This window comes from Zootermopsis nevadensis, unplaced genomic scaffold, assembly GCF_977971745.1.
Source record: "Zootermopsis nevadensis isolate Lab colony 2312 unplaced genomic scaffold, Znev_1.0 Znev_ptg000017l, whole genome shotgun sequence".
NCBI classification, from domain to species: Eukaryota; Metazoa; Arthropoda; class Insecta; order Blattodea; family Termopsidae; genus Zootermopsis; species Zootermopsis nevadensis.
The window spans coordinates 16,950,092-16,970,545 of NW_028259149.1; the positions used below are offsets into that span (position 1 = coordinate 16,950,092).

General features: G+C 36.8%; 1 protein-coding gene and 1 long non-coding RNA gene across 4 annotated transcripts in view; one reads left to right on the forward strand and one right to left on the reverse strand.

Moving 5' to 3' along the window:
* Positions 1–20,454, forward strand: part of LOC110829473 (uncharacterized) — a 414,372-nt gene that overhangs the window by 308,447 nt on the left and 85,471 nt on the right. The window lies entirely within an intron of this gene.
* Positions 4,331–12,577, reverse strand: LOC110829463 (uncharacterized). The gene is made up of 3 exons (XM_022063193.2): positions 11,935–12,577; positions 6,699–7,071; positions 4,331–5,696 (listed from the first exon to the last, which is right to left on the reverse strand). The coding sequence occupies exons 1-2, from the start codon at positions 12,521–12,523 to the stop codon at positions 6,701–6,703; spliced, it is 960 nt and encodes a 319-aa protein (XP_021918885.1). The 5' UTR covers positions 12,524–12,577; the 3' UTR covers positions 4,331–5,696; positions 6,699–6,700.

The window sequence follows — 20,454 nt, forward strand, 5'->3', positions numbered from 1 at the left end:
GAAGTAACCCACATGAGTCTATGACGAGAGAATTTCTGAGGGAGTAGCACTGAGCCGACAGCCCGACAACGCAAATACCAAAGTCCGATCCTGAACGAATTTCCTACACACAATTTCATTGAGTAGAAATACCAACAACATTTTAGTCGGAAAACGTGGAGACAACGGATCATTTGTGACACTTCAGCGCAGACTGGAAGATAATACTAAAGTATATCTTAAAGATATATAAGAATATGTATTGAATTCAACTTATTAAGGGCATAGGGTGTTGAGGATATGACTATAAATCTATGGTTTCTTAAAAGGCAGTGACCTCTAGACCGGTGGTATTCAACCTGGGGTACGCGAATCCCCGGGAGTGCGCGAAGACATATTAGGGGGTACGTGAAATTTAAAAAAATAAAATATTATTTTATGATAAACACTGAATAATCAGTAATGTAATTTATTTAATTTATTTTAGATGTAGATTATATACTACGTATAACTTGAATTATACACCAACAACTTTGGGGGTACAAAGTTGAAGAGAAATTATATCTGGGGGTACGCGAAGACATCTTAGGGGGTACGTGAAATTTAAAAAAAATAAAATATTATTTTATGATAAACACTGAATAATCAGTAATGTAATTTATTTAATTTATTTTAGATGTAGATTATATATTACGTATAACTTGAATTATACACCAACAACTTTGTGGGTAAAAAGTTGAATATAAATTATATCTGGGGGTACGCGAACAAAAAAGGTTGAATACCACTGGTCTAGACCACTTGAACACTTATCTAGGGGGACCCTACTTGCTGCAGTTAGAAGATGGCTGTCTTCTGGTTTGTTGCGCCGTGTAGTCTGGTAGAAGTTTGCCGATGCAGGGCGATAATGTTGGTAGCAAGAACCTCTAATACGTCGGTAAACTTCTACCAGATTACACGGCGCAACAAACCAGAAATCAGTCATCTTCAGGCTCACAGCCCACCTACTTATCCTTTCAGTTACTTACATCTACATTATATTATAATTTTATCATCCAGTTATATCTTTTCCTGGATTGACACAAGAAAATTAATAAATGAATTATATCCCATTCGAACCTTTAACAAACCCCTCTGCATTTAAGATAATGTCTTCCTTTGCTCATTCATTTTTTCTATACATTTTCAAAACGTTTTTTGTATTTAAACACTTTCAATTTATGTTCTACTTTGGTATAAGCGATGTGTTTCGAGGCGCACAAAAATACTTGTCTTACGTACTCACATTATACATTTCCTTAATGGAAAACTGTACTAAGATGCAACCGTTTTTAAAAGCACTGAAAATTTCTTACACATTGCAATGTGATTGAAGAAAGAAACGGGAGAAAAGAATACAGGAAGAGAATAAATAATTGATAAAGGGAATATTTAAGTAAGTAGGAAAATAAAGGATGAATTTAATGTTTTTATCCCTGTCCTCGAGTTCCGAATCCAAAATAGTTCTTATTTCGTTTAAAGATGGGACAGTGTCTACACTGAAGCTTGTAGGAAGATACACTGCCTTATTCCGTCCCATATGAGGCCGTTATAACCCTCGCTTTAAGAGTCGTATTAATCTGCTCTATGAACATAAATTGAAGGTATAAGAACCAAGGGCGTCCGATGTAATTATGAAATATTGATGTAATCGGAACAGGCTAATAGCTCAATGTCTGTGAATAACAAACAATAAAAAGTTGTCATCAGGTTTATTGTTTTATTTGGATCCGGAAGACAGAAAATATACGCTTTCTCAGAGCGGTCTCAGTTACAGAACGATAATCATAAACACAATGGAAATGTTAGAGAAGAACTATAAACTATAAAATAGTGATACAAAAATAAAGTGACTTGGAAAACAAGTGTCTAAGACATTTGAAAATAATGCCTGAAATTAGAATTCCAAAGTTGCAATATTAGTAGTTTTTATTAACCATCGGCTCGGAGCTGCCCGGACGGCGGACCGGAAGCTACGAGGAAGTGCTCTGCTGCAGCCGCTGTGGCGCCACAAATTTTATATTTCCGGGTTACAGTTAGCAAAAGGCGATGCCTTATCTTCCGTGATTAGAATTCGTATAATACGCACACGCAAATTGGTTCATCATCGATATTCCTGTTTTGTGTGTGCTATCGTTACAGGCGCCTCCAATCGGTGACACAATAAACTACGTGTAATTCACTGTGTCTTGAAATAGTTTGAATAGTCACCGCCAGAACGTCACAGCGCCTCTGTCAGCCCTGACGTGCTGTGATTCCCCGTGCGTAAAGCAACGACCTCAACACATTGTTTCCGTTAGACTTGTTTTTTTAAATTCATCGGTGGAAATTTATTTTTAAATATTACAATTTGTCTGAAGTATTGGAAAATTATGAAAAGTTACTCAGGTTGTTGTGAAAGTGCAGGTGACCGCCTATATTATCAGCACATGTCGATTTTTGTGTAACATGAGCTGTAGAAGCAAAATACATTATTTTTAAAATCTCTCTTTCCTCATTTCTTTCATTTTCCTTCTTTCTTTTTGATATTTATTCCTTCCCCTCTGACTTTATTTCATCATTTTTCCTTTGTCTTCTTCCCAGTGTCACCACCTAGACTATAAATTACTCACTTGTCTATTATATGATTTACCATTTAACATGTTTCTGTATTCTGTAGGATTCTGTACCGATTATGAATGCGCGAGTTACTCGTAAGCTGTATTATCTCTGAAATCAAAGCAACTGACTTCACTACACTTTTACAGTCAGTTATCTTAACATACGCTGCAGGAAATTATACAGGAAATTAGATAAGTAACGTATATAATAGTAGTTCTACAAATATAAACTCCATATTTGCACAACAAACATCAATCTCGACTTATAAAATTTTACAGACATCAACACAACTAATATTATACCTTCGTTAAGGGAAACAGTCGCTGTTTATACTGAGAAACATACGAAAAACATAAGCACAGGATTTGGAGTTATTGACTTTAAAGCAGGTGAAACATACAGTTGGCTCTTAGGGGTAAAATAATGTCAGAAATTTGAGGTTATTTTAATTTGGTCCGATGGTACGCACACGTATTAACGATGTTCTAAAATTATAGAATTTAGTCGTATTTATTATCGAGTGTGGGCTATATTAACGAAATTAGTCAATAAACCACACTAAGCTGGATTACCTGATTAAAATTTAACCTGTACGTAATACGAAGTCAGCTATGTTTTCGTATAAATAATCGCCCTACATTGAAAATATCGAGGTTATAACCAGTTCTCAATGTCTACTTACTTCCCACCTGTATATGAGAGAGTACATTTTCCCTTTTAACACTGCAACGTCAGTGGTGTATATATGTGTGTCGAGAAAGAGAGAAGGTTAAGGATCTGCGCATTTATGTATGCACTTAAATGAAGTCTATATACTTACTTTCTTACTTCATGGAGCCGAATTATTCCTGAGAAGCTAATAGTCGCTCAGCCACTCTTTCCTTCTGGTTTGCCCACCAAAACTATGTATTTGTTCCTTTTCTATCCCGTGCGGGCTACATGCCCTGCTCATCTCATCTCTCTTGATCTCATCAGTCTAATTATATTTGACGAGAACTACAACTTATGAAGCTCCTCTAGGGTCAAAATATTCTCTTCTGAAACGCCCTCAGTCTACGCTCCTCCCTTAGTTTCAGAGACTAAGGTGGAGTCTATATTTGAAACAGAATTCTAAATGGGATTAACTAAATGTTAAAACTACATACAAATTACCCAGTGTTTTTAAGATACTGAAAATAAGGAAGTGTTAATGGACTGAACATTCGAGAAAATCACATAAATATTTCGAGGAAAACTTATCAGGAAAATGTAGTGACAATAATATGTTAAAAGGCCGTGTTCGTTTAATTAACTCCATATTTCGGCGAACTTTAATTTTATTATGTAATCGGCACTTCTTTTATAATTTTTAAAAAAGTATACGTATTTTAAAAATGAAGTCTTATATGCACTATGATTTAATCTTTATACAGTGTTGATTTATCTTTGGGTAATATAAAATGAGAAGAAAATTTTTATGTATCAGTGGTTTTTCGAAACATTTGTTTTGTGGATAAAATACGGGCCCAAATTAGGTATAATTAAATTTGTTATTTATGAACGTAAACACCACATCATGAAGGGATATAGGAGGCCTGGAGGTTTATATCCATTCATTCAAAATCTGGAAACCAGATGGATTTGAATGGTAATCTTCAACAACCCCGACTTATTATGACCCATAACCGTTCTCTGTTATTCGAAATAATGCTATCGAGAATCGACAGATCTGTTAATATTAAACACATAACAAATATATTTTATTTCTGTAATAAAAACATGTATAAAACAATATATAAAATTACTTAAACTATGAATTGTCTAACATGTCTACTGTAGCTTCATATTTGGTACGTAGTCTTCGTCTTAATATCATGTCTTGTTAGTGAACACTCCAACAGTCTTCGCTGTAGAATATTAACATGTTCAATATCTCACAATATTGTAGCAATCTGAAAAAGTGTAACATATTTTACATGTTACATTACATTTAGTAAATGGCCTCTTTTAACGTATAGTTTAATGCATAGTAATGTATGTATAATTCACAACAAATTAAGAATATAAAAATATAAATGTGAGGTACAATCTTTGGCATTTTCCGTGAAGTCTGTACGTAGATTTTTCAACTGGTCATCGTGTTCATTTTGCTGGTCCGTTTATGTTGTCCTCCCCACGCACACTATTGGTGTTTGGGGACTGTAATACTGGTCGTCAGCGTACACTTCATTGGTCTTTGTTTTCATTTTTACTAACACAAAAACATACTTTCGTGGTCTGTGTCAACATGAATCGCTCTATTTCTATGTAATTTGATTTTGAAACTGGTAACTCATTGGTATTTATCTTAGTAAAAACATCGAAGTTGAGGAAATTACCCAGACTAGAATTATGACAGAGCTCTTTTACATGTGATTTATTTGAAACTTTTCCGTATAAAATTCTGTTGTACAAATTAATAAGTACTGTGATCATAGCCAACATGTGGGAGATTCATAATACACCTTCGATCCATAAGTTAAAATAGTTTCAGAATTTAAAATTTTCCTCTTTGCACACCAAATACCGCGGAACTCCTACCGGGATTCGAACCCCGATCGTACATTACTTCATCTATGACGTTTCATATGTCCTACTAGTGTTAAATTATTGAAATTCTGAATGTGATTTCTAACTTTTACATTAGTATCATAACAGTGCAAGAATCGTTGCGTGGATTTTGCTTCAATACAATTTTGTAATGTATCGTAATTGTAAGAAATGGTCCAACACATGTTTGTCGTCTAGTAGAGTCGCTAATGTTGTCATTTTAGTGCACTGGTCGGAGTCTCTTGTCAGTTTGGTTTCATGGCGTGATGTTGAGTATCAACGTAAGTCTTGTCAGTTTTAGATAATACTAATAAATATTACTAAACAATATTCAACAATAAGTTATGTTAGATTAAAATTGTCTGTACATTATAACTGAGAATTTTCGGTACTGTTGTTGGCACTTGTAGGCCGTCAGAGCCGAATTTCGCGGTGTCTGACCTCCCTGGATCGCCCGATGAATGCCTTCTGCGGTCACGTCTCATACAGAACTCATACAACAACGTTATCTGCAAGAAAAATTTTACATTTTTAAACTTAACTTTAAGCGAGGGAAGTTCAGTAGTAACCTACCCGTGCAGTATATTCCACAAAAACAATAATAAATAATGAGGTCTATTAAGTTTCGTTTTATGGTTCAGTAAAAAATAATATTGAAAATTACATTCCATAAGCATTTGGTAATGGTAAGAAAGTCCTATGTTAATACAAATTACGATGTCCTTCTCGCCGAACTCCGAAGAAATAACGAATACATCGAAACACTGAAATGCAGAACATCAACGGAAAATATTTGAAAGACTTTGCAGTTTTTCTCTATGTGTGGCGACAATTGCACAGAGATTGTTCATAGACATATATTTCTATTATGCAGTCCCCCACAGCAGCCATTATACACATTTAATTGAAAACATTAGCCTTTATTTCATACTACATCCGGTGTTCGAACTGGTGACCTTGAGAATTCCAGAAAACTCCGTCTTTATTATTTATCCTTTATCTTAGTCCATACCTTCGTTTCTTAATATGGCGCAAACATACAGCATTATGTTTTCACAAAGACTGTATACAGTCAAGCGAGTTACTATATGAACAAATTAAAAGTAACCAAGTTTAAGGTTTAATCAGGTTTGTTTAAAATCTAGGAATTTCCTTTTCTATCGCTTACCCTGAAAAACAGGATACATTAATTTTAAATTACACGTGCATTGGTAAAATTCTTTATATTTTCCGTCTACTCTTACCGTGTAACTATCCGGACGGTAATTTTATTCGGATACCAACAACAATTTATTGTACTTATATTAGTCTGCCATGATTATCGACAAACTCGTTTCAGTCCCAATATCATTTGTTACATCGATATAAGAATGCGATTTAAAATTAAATTTGATCACGGTAAATTAATTCGTACGTAATGTATGTATAACCACGACATATTCTTAATTAATACGCCCATGAAAATGTGTTTTGTTTGTCGATAAAACCAATTAATAAAGCTGTTCACTTACATCTAAGAAGTGTTCTGATAACCGCGGTAAGCCAGCTGCTGAGCATCCAGAGTACTCCTTCCCCAACCGCCGTGTCCACCGGCGCCACTGCCACCATAACCAGCGACGTCTCCGGTGAATCCACCGGCGCCTGACGAAAATGATTCGTGGTGACTGCCGGTGTGATGCGGGTGGCTGACTATCTCGTACGTGACAGTCTTCTGTTGTGATAGGAGCTTCTTTAGGCCGATAATAGTCGAAATGACGAGGGCGATTTTGCCGATCAGCAGGGCTTTTCCAGCAATCAGTGCGATGCCACCCAGGAAGAGGGGAATCAAAGCTGCGGCCTTAAGTTTCAAAGCCAGCAACAGGGGCAGTAACATTTTTACCTTCTCTGAAAAAACAAAAAAAAAAGACATAGAGTTTATAGTTTAAATGCGTCATGTTTGTGTTTTAAAATTCAAATATATAATATAATTCAAGTCTATACACAAACTTTAAATTGTTGATGTTAAAATTTAAAATTAATATTGATATTTTGCGCTATTCATCGTTATTACGATGTTAACATCAACAATTTAAAGTTTGTGTATAGACTTGAATTATATTATATATTTGAAAAGACATAGAGTGTCACACTTTTCTTCTTTGTCTCATAAATTGTTTAACGACGCTGGACCAGTCGTAGAGATTATTTAAAGTTTAATGAAGAGTGAGAATTGCAAAGTTCTATAAAGATCGTCAAAAACATTGATCAGGAGACTATCGTGGCCTGATTCATGTTATTAATTCAAGAATTTGCCTTGAAGCATTTGATGAGTGTTACAAAACACGAGAATATCCTGTGTTCCATCCGCTACATTTATTTAAATATTCATTATTTTATACTCTATACTGACAACTCCGTGGTAGTTTATTTCTCAGACACAAAAACTATTTTCATTGAAATTGTAAGCTATCAGAAAATATTAACTCCGGTCTGTACTGGTCAGCTAAACTATTAATCCAAACAAAGTTTACATCTGACTTAATGAAATAGCTGCAAAGTGGCTTGTAGTACAAATGCATTATTCTGCGATGGAACTGAGTCCTTATGAAGAAGCTGACAGTCACTCTTATAGATAAGAAATTCTCATCCCTGTATTAAAACCGAAGTTTTATTACCACCTTAAGATACTGCCAATTTAATTATTATGAGCTACTATTAAAGTGTGCGGAAACTGGGAGGGGGATGAACGGCCTCTGAGGAATAATTGGCTTGCCATTGGCTTTCAAGACAATAATAAATTTTACGAAGGATATGGACTTCAGGAATGTAGGGTATTTCTTGTGCAAAATAAGATGTCAAAGACAGGGCAAAATCAGAAATTTTGAACTGTAACTGGGGTAGTTATGTACAGTAGTAACAGATATAGTAAGGAAATAGTATTAATACAGCTAACTATTTAAGGGCTGTGGTCGCGAAAACCCGGTGTTAGGCGGCCACAGGTCACTGTACAGAATATTCAACCAAATATATATCCTATTATGAGCCCTTCGAATCCAATTTAAATTCTCAAATTTTATTTCTGTAACGTAGATTTTAATATTATTTTCACACATTCCGATTGGTCTCTTTCCTTCGAGATTTTCTAATAAAATTTTTTGCATTTTTATCAGCTGTCTCCAATTCGTGCTATGTTATTTACCAATCCTTATTTCTTTGTGCGCTATTGTAATATTTATTGAAGAATATAAATTATAGGCCGTTTAGTTTTTCTATTATTTTCGCCTTATTCAAGGTCACTCAGTCTTCCAAGTTTTAAATGACTATAAGACAGTTGGAAAAATTATAGCTCTGTATATTTTAACCTGCAGGATTTTAAGGAGAAATTCTTAAATAAATTTTAACAATTAAATGTTCTCTCATTTATCAGTTAATTTAATCATCATTTTTAAAACTTCTTGACGATGGTGAAGAGTCAATTGAATAAAAATTTTCTTGGATATTATCCATCGTCTAGTAAATATAAAACGTAAAAAACGACGTTTCGGAGATGGGACTCTATCTCCGTCTTCAGGTTCCTACACAGTTGGGCCCACTAGATAGAGCTAATCCCTATCTCCGGAGATACTGTGTAGGAACCTGAAGACGGAGATAGAGTCCCATCTCCGAAACGTCGTTTTTACGTTTTATATTTACTAGACGATGGATATCCAAGGAAATTTTTATTCAATTAATCATCATTTGTTTCTGCCTTTCTCAGAGTTAATTTATGTGTACTGTTTCCATTTTAAACATCATTAATTCCTATGTATTTTAATTATAATGAATAAATTGCTTAGTACTAGGTACATACAGCTACTGTTAATTAGCTTAGTTAACATTTGTGTTATTACTGTGCGTAGTATCTCTACTGCTGATTCGTTCTGTCAACTGTAGTTTCGTGAAAGTATTAAGATTAGAGTGCAGTTAACAGGAACGATTTCCTCGTGCTTGAAACAACCTCTTTTCATGCTTATCCGAAATGGAATAGTTTTGCACGATAATTGGTCAAACGGACCTTGAAACGTTGACTTCCGGATCGAGGAGCATCCATTCAGTGGCATAACAGTGACCCAGTAAGCCTTCAGCGTGTTTCCGGCAAACCTTGTTCTGCAGGTTTTCATGCAAGTACCAGACTACAGTGAAATATTAGGAGATCAAATACAGAAGGCCTCATTTACTACAGCAAAATGGTCTCTGAAACTGATAAGCTCGGTATTTAGGTACAGTATGTACACAGTATTTTCAAATCTGGTAAATGTTATTAATTGTCAATATAAATGTTATTGTATTCTTGTAGGATTTGAGGTTTTCAGAGCGGTGATTACGAATATTGCTGTCTTCTGGGTTGTTGCGCTGTGTAGTCTGGTCGATGTTTACCAACGTTTCAGAGGTCATACTGCCTCCGTCATCAGGGCGATGACGCCCTGATGACGGAGGCAGTATGACCTCTGAAACGTTGGTTAACATCGACCAGACTACACAGCGCAATAACCCAGAAGACGGATATCTTCATCTTATTGTATTCTTAATTAAAAGTTATATCATTTTCTGTATAACCAAAATAATAAACGTAACTGTCGATAAACATTTGTTAATTTTTAGCTTTCAGATACCTAAAAATCAATGTAATAAATTGTTAGATGGATCAGGGTAAGTCTAGTTGCTGGTGATTACGAATACAGTAATGATCGGTCGGATTGCATAAAAGGCGAGGATTTTTTTTAGTTTTTGAGCGACTAACAGCTTCTGAATGAGGACTTTGCTCGATAGGGTTTATTGTGAATTGCACGATGTTTTTCATTTCTATTTAATTTAGTGTTATGAATAGGATTAGATACTTTATCTGAAAAGTAGGTTCGGTTAGTTGTTGGAGAGTAAATCTCGAGTCTACGTGTAGGAGATGTAGCTAATTGTTAAGAGTTCAGATAATGTGAAATAAATTATTAGTCGAAGCAGAGTAGAACTGTGTTTAGAAATCTAAAACTTCTTGACGATGGTGAAGAGTCAATTGAATAAAAATTTTCTTGGATATTATCCATCGTCTAGTAAAATATAAAACGTAAAACGACGTTTCGGAGATGGGACTCTATCTCCGTCTTCAGGTTCCTACACAGTTGGTCCCACTAGATAGAGCTAATCCCTATCTCCGGACCGGAGATAGGGATTAGCTCTAACGTCGTTTTACGTTTTATATTTACTAGACGATGGATAATATCCAAAAATTTTATTCAATTGTGTTTAGAAATTGTGTTTGGAGTTTGTGGTACCTCTCTGTGTTTGCAGACATACGTGCGGCAGAGAAGATGCCATTCTAATATCACTGACTGCTTAATCTACAAACTTTTTTAAATTAGACTTTATATTTCTACAATACACCAGCGACCTGATGAAATTGTCATTTTTATCAATAATATACGATATTGTAAAACTGTTCTTTTTCCTTAGCTATTATTCATCCATCCTCTGTAAAATCTTAATGTTTTTTTTCTGCAATTTTCATTTAGATTTTAGATTTTTCATCAACTAACAAAATAATCTAGGTCTCAATGAGCAGTTGATATTTATTAAACTGATGAAAAAAATTTCCACTAAATTGTTGCGGTTACAAAAGCTTTGAAGTAACCCTATCCTACTAGCTATTTTAATATTATCCCTGAACCTACTCCCAGGTTTCTTATATAGTAGTTGCTTCCTTCGAGGTTTTTTAACAGAAATTATTTCTTTCTTGCTGTAATGTGAGGTACTCTCCGCTCTGATGAAGTCGAATTTTGTCTTGTACGATGTAATATTTCTTATTTTGAAATAGAGCTTCCGTATTTTATCTGCCAATCCAATCTCATTCTGTTCGGTTTATTCATTATAGCAATGGTAGACAGCAGTTATAATTTATGGAGCTCCTTACCCTAATTTTGTTCATTGATCCGTTAAACCTCCTGGCGTCTGAACCTTATCCCATACATCGTTTGCTCAAACTCCCATCAATTCATGTTCTCTCAGAATGACAGGCCGAGTTTCACATCCATACAAAATAACAAGTGTCATTCTTCCCATTCAGTGCATAAAATGAATGTGTAAGGTCGACGCCATGCCAGTCTGTCCACATATTTCATATATGAAATCACTGAACTCGTTTTGATGACCCTTCGTGCTGGAAGGGGTGGACTACATTGAAAGCATTCTGAAAAATGTAATTACAGTTCTTACTTGGAGTTTTAACGTCTGATTTATATGAAGCTTAAATTGAAGTTTAATACATTTTTCCAAACTAGAAAATTTAATACCACAATTTGAAAACTGAATCCTGTACAATGTGGACATGTTCATTTTGAACCTTATTTATACGTGCACGTTTATACATTTATGCTGACGTATTTTTATTTACATTACGTTTTGTATATAATTCTTGTTTAAACTTTATATTATTATATAAAATAGCTTTCTTCGTTTGCTATTTCAATAAAACTTTATATATGTATGATTGTTTTTAAAGTACTAGGTTACGTTAGTAATGTCTTTAAAGAATTTAACGCATCTCCATTCTCAAATTACAATTGAATAAAAATTTTCTTGGATATTATCCATCGTCTAGTAAATATAAAACGTACGTTTCATATTTACTAGACGATGGATAATATCCAAGTAAATTTTTATTCAATTGACTCTTCACCATCGTCAAGAAGTTTTAGATTTGATATACTCAAATTACAAGTCTAATTCTTTGTTACTTACTTTTCTTCCTTCTTCTCTCTTCACTGACGTCACGGCCATTCTCAGATTCGTCTTCATCTTCTTCCGTTAGTCCGAGTGTATCAGCGACGTCACCAAGAGCCCTTCCTGCAGATGTGACGGCGTTCAACACTTCATTTCCCTTCAGGTCTACCTTCAGGGTGTGTGTTTTCAGAAATCTTTCAACTCTGTTTACAATCATACTTTCAAAATCTTTGCTGGCTTCTTCATCTCCTTCAGCTATGGCTCTTGGAGCACCTTCTCCAGATATTTCTGGTGGTGATCCTGCATTCTTGACAACAGTGACACCATCTGTCAACGTGAAAGTCTCTTTGCTACCCATCACCTTGTCCACAAATGAAAACAGCTTATATTTCACGCAAGAAACCGAATCTTTCCTGAGACAGTCACTGTAGATGCTGTCCATAAGATCGTCACCTGTTTGGATCGCATTTCGACTTTGCTGCTGAAGCCCTCGAGCTTCCTGGGTGTTACCGGACGGAGACGCTGCGGGCTCTACGCTCGCCGCTGGTAATGCCACCGAACTGCTGGTAGCTAAGCACGCTAGCAGCAACACACGCCACAGAGCCATGCTCGAGATTTGCTGTAGCAACGACCTGAACCTTGTTTTATGAAGGGTAAGACCGAAGAGCTTTGCCTTATATAAAGAAGTCAGTAATTTCTCCCCTGGTTCCCCCCACTCCCCTTGTGACATATATTATTCCACATGTGAGTGAAACCACGTGCATCCTCATCAGTTAATAACAAGGAGACTACTTTAACTGGAATAGGAGTGGCAGTGGAGTGGCTGGAGAGGGAAGTGATTATTTTTTTCTTTTAATAGTTTCTACAGGTGCGTCTAACCTCAAGAGGGAATCACTGCTTCCCCGTCACGGACAATAACCTGGTTCCTTCACTGACATGAACCTGGATCAACTTTCTTCTCCTAACTCACGAGTAACCTGGTTCTAGATACGATATGTACCATTAATGAAACAGCTCAAAAGGTCAGGTGTTTTTCGAGCGGCAGTTGTTTTTTACGAAGTGTGGGCACCAGACTGAGTGACAAACCTGCGGTTTCTGATGTAGTGAACCAGATTGACTTCTGGTCATCGAGACACGGGGGAAAGTTAAAACGGTTATGTTATTAGCAATGAGTAACCCTTTTTTGCACAAAGGAAAGTGTCTGAACATAGATCGATTTGTAAATGTGTGTTGGTGTGGTGGTTATCAACCGAGGTCCCTACCTTGAATCTGTGATAACTTTCTATCTTAAATGAGGCTTCTTATGGCTTTGAACAGAACATAGTCTTTTTCTTTATTACGCTCTCATGTTCAATGTTCACAATTACCATGTCATTCGACAGTTTTTACGTGTGCAGATTGAGAACCATCTTTAAATAGAATAAAAATTTACTTGGATATTATCCATCGTCTAGTAATAAAACGTAAAAAACGTAAAACGACGTTTCGGAGATGGGGCTCTATCTCCGAAACGTCGTTTTACGTTTTTTACGTTTTATTACTAGACGATGGATAATATCCAAGTAAATTTTTATTCAATTGACTCTTCACCATCGTCAAGAAGTTTTAGATGTGATACATCTTTAAATAACTCTAAATAAAACAATTAACAAATAAATTAATAATTTTATATAAAAATCAATTGTTTGTGTGCATGTTCTATCCGTCCTGAGAAGAATACAGACTGAGAAGGTGTTTGAGAAGAGGATGCTGAGGAGAATACTTCTACTTAAGAATAATGAAGTAATAACAGACTTAAGGAATCTGCTCATTGAAGAATTTTATATGCTCGCTTCATGAATTAGGCTCTATTACAAGAATGATCAATCAAGACGCGTGAGGTTGATAGGGCACGTAGCACGCATGGAGTAGTTGACAAATTAATACAAATTTTTGGTTTGGGAAACCTGAATAGAGTATACCACACGGAAGTCGTAATATAAGGATAATATTGAAATTGATATTAAGGAAATAAGTTCAGAATTTGTAGACAGGATTCTTGTGACTCAGGATATGGACTGGTGGCGGACTTTCTGAGCTATAATGATAAGCTATCTCTTTAATTAAAGTTATCAATCTATGAATTAGTGTGCTCCTACAGCATAAACTGTCGATAAGAAGAAGATTATGAACTAAAATTATACAACGGAAAAGTTGCAGGTTAAACAATTCAGAAATAACGTATTTGATGTCACAATTTTAACAGAATAAGCAAAAGATAAATTGTTTTTTATTTTATTCCTAGAATAGTACTAATACCGTCTGACTACCAGCCTGGGTTTGTTTGAAGATTTCCGTTATATTGTATTTTTCTATGATAATCAATAAAGTACAGTATCAGTCTTTGAATGAAGCGGACATTAATTTTAGAGTGAAATTTTTCACATGGAAAGTTTCTCGCTTAAGACTTACATATATATTTATACCATCCACAGGAAAGACAACAAATGTTGATTAAAGATAAGTTCTGTAATGAATTGTCATCTTCAGGACATACACTATGGAGCTCTCTAGAAGACGAGGAAGGGACGTTGCACTGTAACTTCGTGATACTGTTCATATTTTCTTATATTTTTCCTGTATTATGATACGTTTTAGAGTATGACAAATATATGGCGAACGTAACCTGAGGAGGGACCAACTGCTATTTATATTCGTACATAAAGAAATATTTTCAACCACGAGTAATCACAGTAGATTATACTGTAAAGATAATTATATTTTTGTTTAGAGACAATAATTATTTTCTGCAGCAGTTAATCAAGACTACGATAAGATTTTAGGAAAGAACGACTGATAAGAAATGTAAACATCTGTCGAATTTCCCCTCAGTAACATTGTGAGAACTCTGATATTTGATAAGTAAATAAAATGAATGGAGGACGGACAAATAATATGTATTAATAGAATAAATAACATTAGTTAATAATTAAATGATAAAATGAGTGATTTAACAAAGAGAACAAATTAATAAATGGTAAGACTGATAAATGATTCAAATTACTTTATAGAATGATTGAAATATATTAGGGGAAATGTTTTGGCTTCGTTACTATTTCCCAAGTCCAAATTATTAATGTATTCTACTTTTTAATTTCTGCCTTTTTATCTTTCTTGTTTATCATGCTTATTTTCCTTCTTTTTGTGTTTTCTTCTAATTATGATTGATTTCAAGAGTCAATAAAAATATTCGATGCATATGGCTTTGAAGTTACTCCATCTTTAGAAACAATGACATTTTTCAATACAATACGAAAGTGCAAATCTTCTTAAACAAGACAAATTTCAAATTGTAATTAATTAATAAAGTCTTATAATTGAATTTCATGATTCATGTGTATTTTAGGCTGATCGTAATATCGTTCATCCAAATTTAAATTCTTAATTCTGAGGTACCAGAAGATATACTTCTGATCTGGGAACCAGGACACTAAACAGTAATGTAACGAGGTTACTCTATTATGGAAACATGCGGTATTTTCCGTAATTGGTCTTCTCTTTTTATCATCCGTATTGTCTTGGTCGAGATTAGAACTTGTTCGCCTCTGCTGTGGCCTGCTTCTCCTCTAACATATAATTTCATACGTATCTACATACAAATGCTCACTTAATGCTTGGCCTGTTTTCTAGTGGCATTAAGAAGATGTGCAATTCTGAACTCGGTTTCTCACGGCCGAGAAGATGTCGCTTTTGATCTTCTGGGTTGTAACGCCATGTGGAACTCCAAATGGCGGTACCAACATCGATGTCACACAGTTCCCAGGCTCTTTCTGTATTTTAGAATTATAAATTATCAATTATGATATACGATATCGAATTACAGCAGGAATACAAGTTGTAAGGTTTGAGGTTTTCACAGCGGTGAGTATGTCTTCTGGGTTGTTGCGCTGATGCGATGAATCATCGCCCTCATGACGGAGGCAATATTACCTCTGAAACATTGGTAACCATCGACCAGACTACACAGCGCAACAACCCAGAAGACAGAAATCTTCATATTCATCGCCCTGATGACGGAGGCAGTGTGACCTCCTAAACGTTGGTAAACATCGACCAGACTACACAGCGCAACAACCCAGAAGACAGAAATCTTCATACTCATCGCCCTGATGATGGAGGCAGTATGACCTCTGAAACATTGGTAACCATCGACCAGACTACACTGCGCAACAACCCAGAAGACAGAAATCTTCATATTCATCGCCCTGATAACGGAGGCAGTGTGACCTCCGAAACGTTGGTAAACATCAACCAGACTACACAGCGCAACAACCCAGAAGACAGAAATCTTCATATTCATCGCCCTGATGACGGAGGCAGTGTGACCTCCGAAACGTTGGTAAACATCGACCAGACTACACAGCGCAACAACCCAGAAGACAGAAATCTTCATACTCATCGCCCTGATGATGGAGGCAGTATGACCTCTGAAACGTTGGTTAACATCTACCAGACTACACAGCGCAACAACCCAGAAGACAGGAATCTTCATACTCATCGCCCTGATGATGGAGGCAGTATGACCTCTGAAACGTTGGTTAACATCTACCAGACTACACAGCGCAACAACCCAGAAGACAGGAATCTTCATACTCATCGCCCTGATGATGGAGGCAGTATGACCTCTGAAACGTTGGTTAACATCAACCAGACTACACAGCGCAACGACCCAGAAGACAGAAATCTTCATACTCTGATGATGGAGGCAGTATGACCTCTGAAACGTTGGTAAACATCAACCAGACTACACAGCGTAACAACCCAGAAGACAGGAATCTTCATACTCATCGCCCTGATGATGGAGGCAGTATGACCTCTGAAACGTTGGTTAACATCTACCAGACTACACAGCGCAACAACCCAGAAGACATTAATCTTCATACTCATCGCCCTGATGATGGAGGCAGTATGACCTCTGAAACGTTGGTTAACATCTACCAGACTACACAGCGCAACAACCCAGAAGACAGAAATCTTCATACTCTGATGATGGAGGCAGTATGACCTCTGTAACGTTGGTAAACATCAACCAGACTACACAGCGTAACAACCCAGAAGACAGGAATCTTCATACTCATCGCCCTGATGATGGAGGCAGTATGACCTCTGAAACGTTGGTTAACATCGACCAGACTACACAGCGCAACAACCCAGAAGACAGAAATCTTCAGTAATACAAGTTGCAAGTCACAATAATGTTAATTTGCTCCATTTTTGAAACTTTATATGTCAGCTGTGCTCTAATGAATTTGTGTAATATTCAGTTCGGAACATTAAGTTGTGTGGGAAGAATAAAGTCTTCATCTTTTATGATTCCTTCTCTGGGAATAGACTTTTTGTATGCGTGTGTGTCCCTGTGTATCTGTGGCGTATTTTTTGAGATGTGACCTTTCACCCTCCTGGTCTTATCCGGAGTAGCTTGACTAATGGTAGGGCTTTACATTTCATTTGTGGCTGAATGGTTAACACTTATGCTTCGTATTCGGAATAACCTATGTTCGAATCCATCTTAACCCAGATGAATCTATTTCACAACCTCAAACCTTATTTTTTAACCTCCATTTTAATAATATTTTTTTAACTATTCCTACGTCCCTAGGCTATATCCTGTTTAGATTTTAAAACTATGTATGCGTTTATCACTGTGTTTGCTGCACATCCCACATATTTATTTTTCCTTGATTTTTATCAATTTAATAATATTTGTTAAATAGTGTGAATTATGAAGGTTTTTTTCTAAATTTTGTCGTAATTTTACAGTTATTTCTTGTTTCTTAGATTCAAATATTGAGATCAACATTTACTTTTCGAATTCCGTCATCTGTTCTTTATTTACCCTTCACACCCAATTTATCTAAAATCCATTTTAATATTATTCTACTATCTACGTCTAGATCTTCCAAGAATCTCTCTCTTTGACGTTTTTGAGAGATAGACGTAGACATAGCATTGCTGTCTGCAGTATTGTCGCTTAGCTTCAAAGTTTGTGTTACTTTTACGGAATGGAAGACGCCTGTAAAGTCTACCGGAAGTACTAGATCTTGTTCAAAGTGTCTCAGAGTGGAATTTGGGTGAATCTGAGATTCTAGAATCGCAGGAAAAGGTCGGGACACACTACCACACTGACGTGTAAGAGGTTTGAGGAGAGGGTAGAAAGCCGAACCACATATGTAGGGCGAAGTTCTGTGCGAGTAAAATGTCCTTCTCTGAGCTCATGAGTGCCACACCTTCTCGGTTAACCGTCAGATAATTTTTGCATCTAAGCAACCACATTCCACTGCATGAGACACTCATATCTGAAGGATATCACTGAATGTCATTTGAAATATAATCTGATAACATTCTTAGAGAAAAAATAAAATAAAGGAATCAAATGAGAGGCAGATGGAAGAAATTATAACGAAAAGAAAAGGAGATAATGAAACAAACCGATGGATAAAGATTGAATAAAAGCAGAGATAAAAGTAGAAGAACACAGACAATAAAGAAGGAAAAAGAAAAATAAGGGATGAAGATAGAAGGAAAGAAAAAATATGAATTTGTTGAAAGACTATTAATGCAGACCCACGTGTAATCTTACATTTCTAAATTTGGTCTTTACGTCAAGTGTTACAGACAGATCAGCTCAAATACTTCAGAGCACAAAGTATTATCTTCTTGTATTTCGTTACCTACGAGGGTCGCTCATTAAGTAATGCCCCACATTTTTTTTCTCAGCCAATAATGAAGATAGAAAAGTGCACTTTTACATGCTTGAGATTTGATGTTTCCCGCGTTCGTGTACGGAGTTTCAAATGATTCCAACCGAAGGCGGAGCTGTAGTGAACTGTTAAAATGGCGTCTGTGAACGACTCTCGTTACAAGCAACGAGCTGTAATTGAATTCTTTGTTGCTGAAAAAGAAACGGTGGTGAACATTCATAAACGTTTGTGTGCTGTGTATGGAAGCTGTGCAGTCGATAGGAGCACCGTTGGTCGCTGGGCTAAGAGAGTTAAAGCTTCAGGAAGTGAAGAAACCGAGCTCCGTGATCTGCCGCGCTCTGGGCGTCCTGTCACAGTCACCACTCCAGACATGTTGAACCGCGCGGATGCCATTATTCGTGAGGATCGGCGCATCACAACTCGACAATTGGCCCAACAGCTTTCAGTCAGTAATGGAAGTGTAATTGCAATTATCCGGGCTCTCGGATATTCGAAGGTGTGCGCAAGATGGGTTCCACGAAGTCTCACAGCAGACCACAGGATTCAAAGGAAAACGATTTCTTCTGAATTGTTGGAGCGTTTTGATGCTGAGGGAGAGATCTTTCTGTCCCGGATCATTACAGGTGACGAAACCTGGATACACCACTTTGAGCCGGAGACAAAAAGGCAGTTAATGGAGTGGCATCATCCTCTATCACCGAGAAAGAAGAAATTCAAGTCAACTCCCTCCGCCGGAAAAGTCATGATGACTGTCTTTTGGGACAGTGATGGGGTCATTCTTGTGGATGTGATGCCAAGAGGTGCGACCATCAATTCAGACGCGTACATTATGACCCTGGAAACCCTCAAGAAGCGTTTCCGACGAGTTCGGCCTCACAAGCATCCAGCAGAAATTTTGCTCCTGCATGACAATGCACGCCCTCACACAAGTCCGAGAACCCGGGAAGAAATCACCAAATTGGGTTGGACGGTGCTGCTCCATCCACCCTCCGACTTCCATCTCTTTGGGCCACTTAAAGACGCTATCCACGGAACAAGGTTTGAAGATGACGAGAGCGTGATTCAAGCAGTGAGGACATGGCTACGTGCACAGGACAAGAGCTGGTACCGGCAAGGCATGCATGCACTTGTTCCACGCTGGCGTAAAACCGTACAAGTTGATGGGGACTATGTGGAAAAATAGTATGTGTAAAGGAAACATTGATTTATATTGTCACTAAATTTGAGCCAACTTGAATAAATATGTTCTGAGGAAAAAAATGTGGGGCATTACTTAATGAGCGACCCTCGTATATATGTTAAAATTAAATATATGATACTTAACAAGCTACTTCCATCAACCTCTTGTCGTTCCGAAATACCTGAACAACGCCATATGTCACAGAATTTATTAAATACCCTTACACTAGTGCCACGGTGGTCTAGCGGTTAGAACGCTGGCCTTGTAATCCTGGGGTCTCGGGTTCGATTCCCGGCGGTGCCCGAATTTATAACTTGTGTTGGGCAAGGCCGTGGTCTAGGCAACACGGAGTTTTCCTCCGTGGCATCCCAACAATTACTCCATTCACACACAGAAGAAGGCAATGGCAAACCACTTCTGGATCATCTGCCAAGAACGTATATGAACAGGTCCCAGTCCGAGAAAAGGATGCAAGGATCCTGTTCATATGGACCTGTCGTCAGACAGAACACTAATAATAATAAGGTGAGGTGGTCTAGCGGTTAGAACGCTGGCCTTGTAATCCTGGGGGTCTCGGGTTCGATTCCCGGCGGTGCCCGAATTTATAACTTGTGTTGG

What these genes read in the sequence shown, in the direction of transcription:
- LOC110829463 (XM_022063193.2), bottom strand. Translation starts at nt 12,523, where the DNA reads ATGGCTCTGTGGCGTGTGTTGCTGCTAGCGTGCTTAGCTACCAGCAGT. An exon ending in AGAGAGAAGAAGGAAGAAAA is followed by an intron (nt 7,072 to 11,934) that starts GTAAGTAACAAA and finishes TTGTTTTTTCAG; the next exon opens with AGAAGGTAAAAATGTTACTG.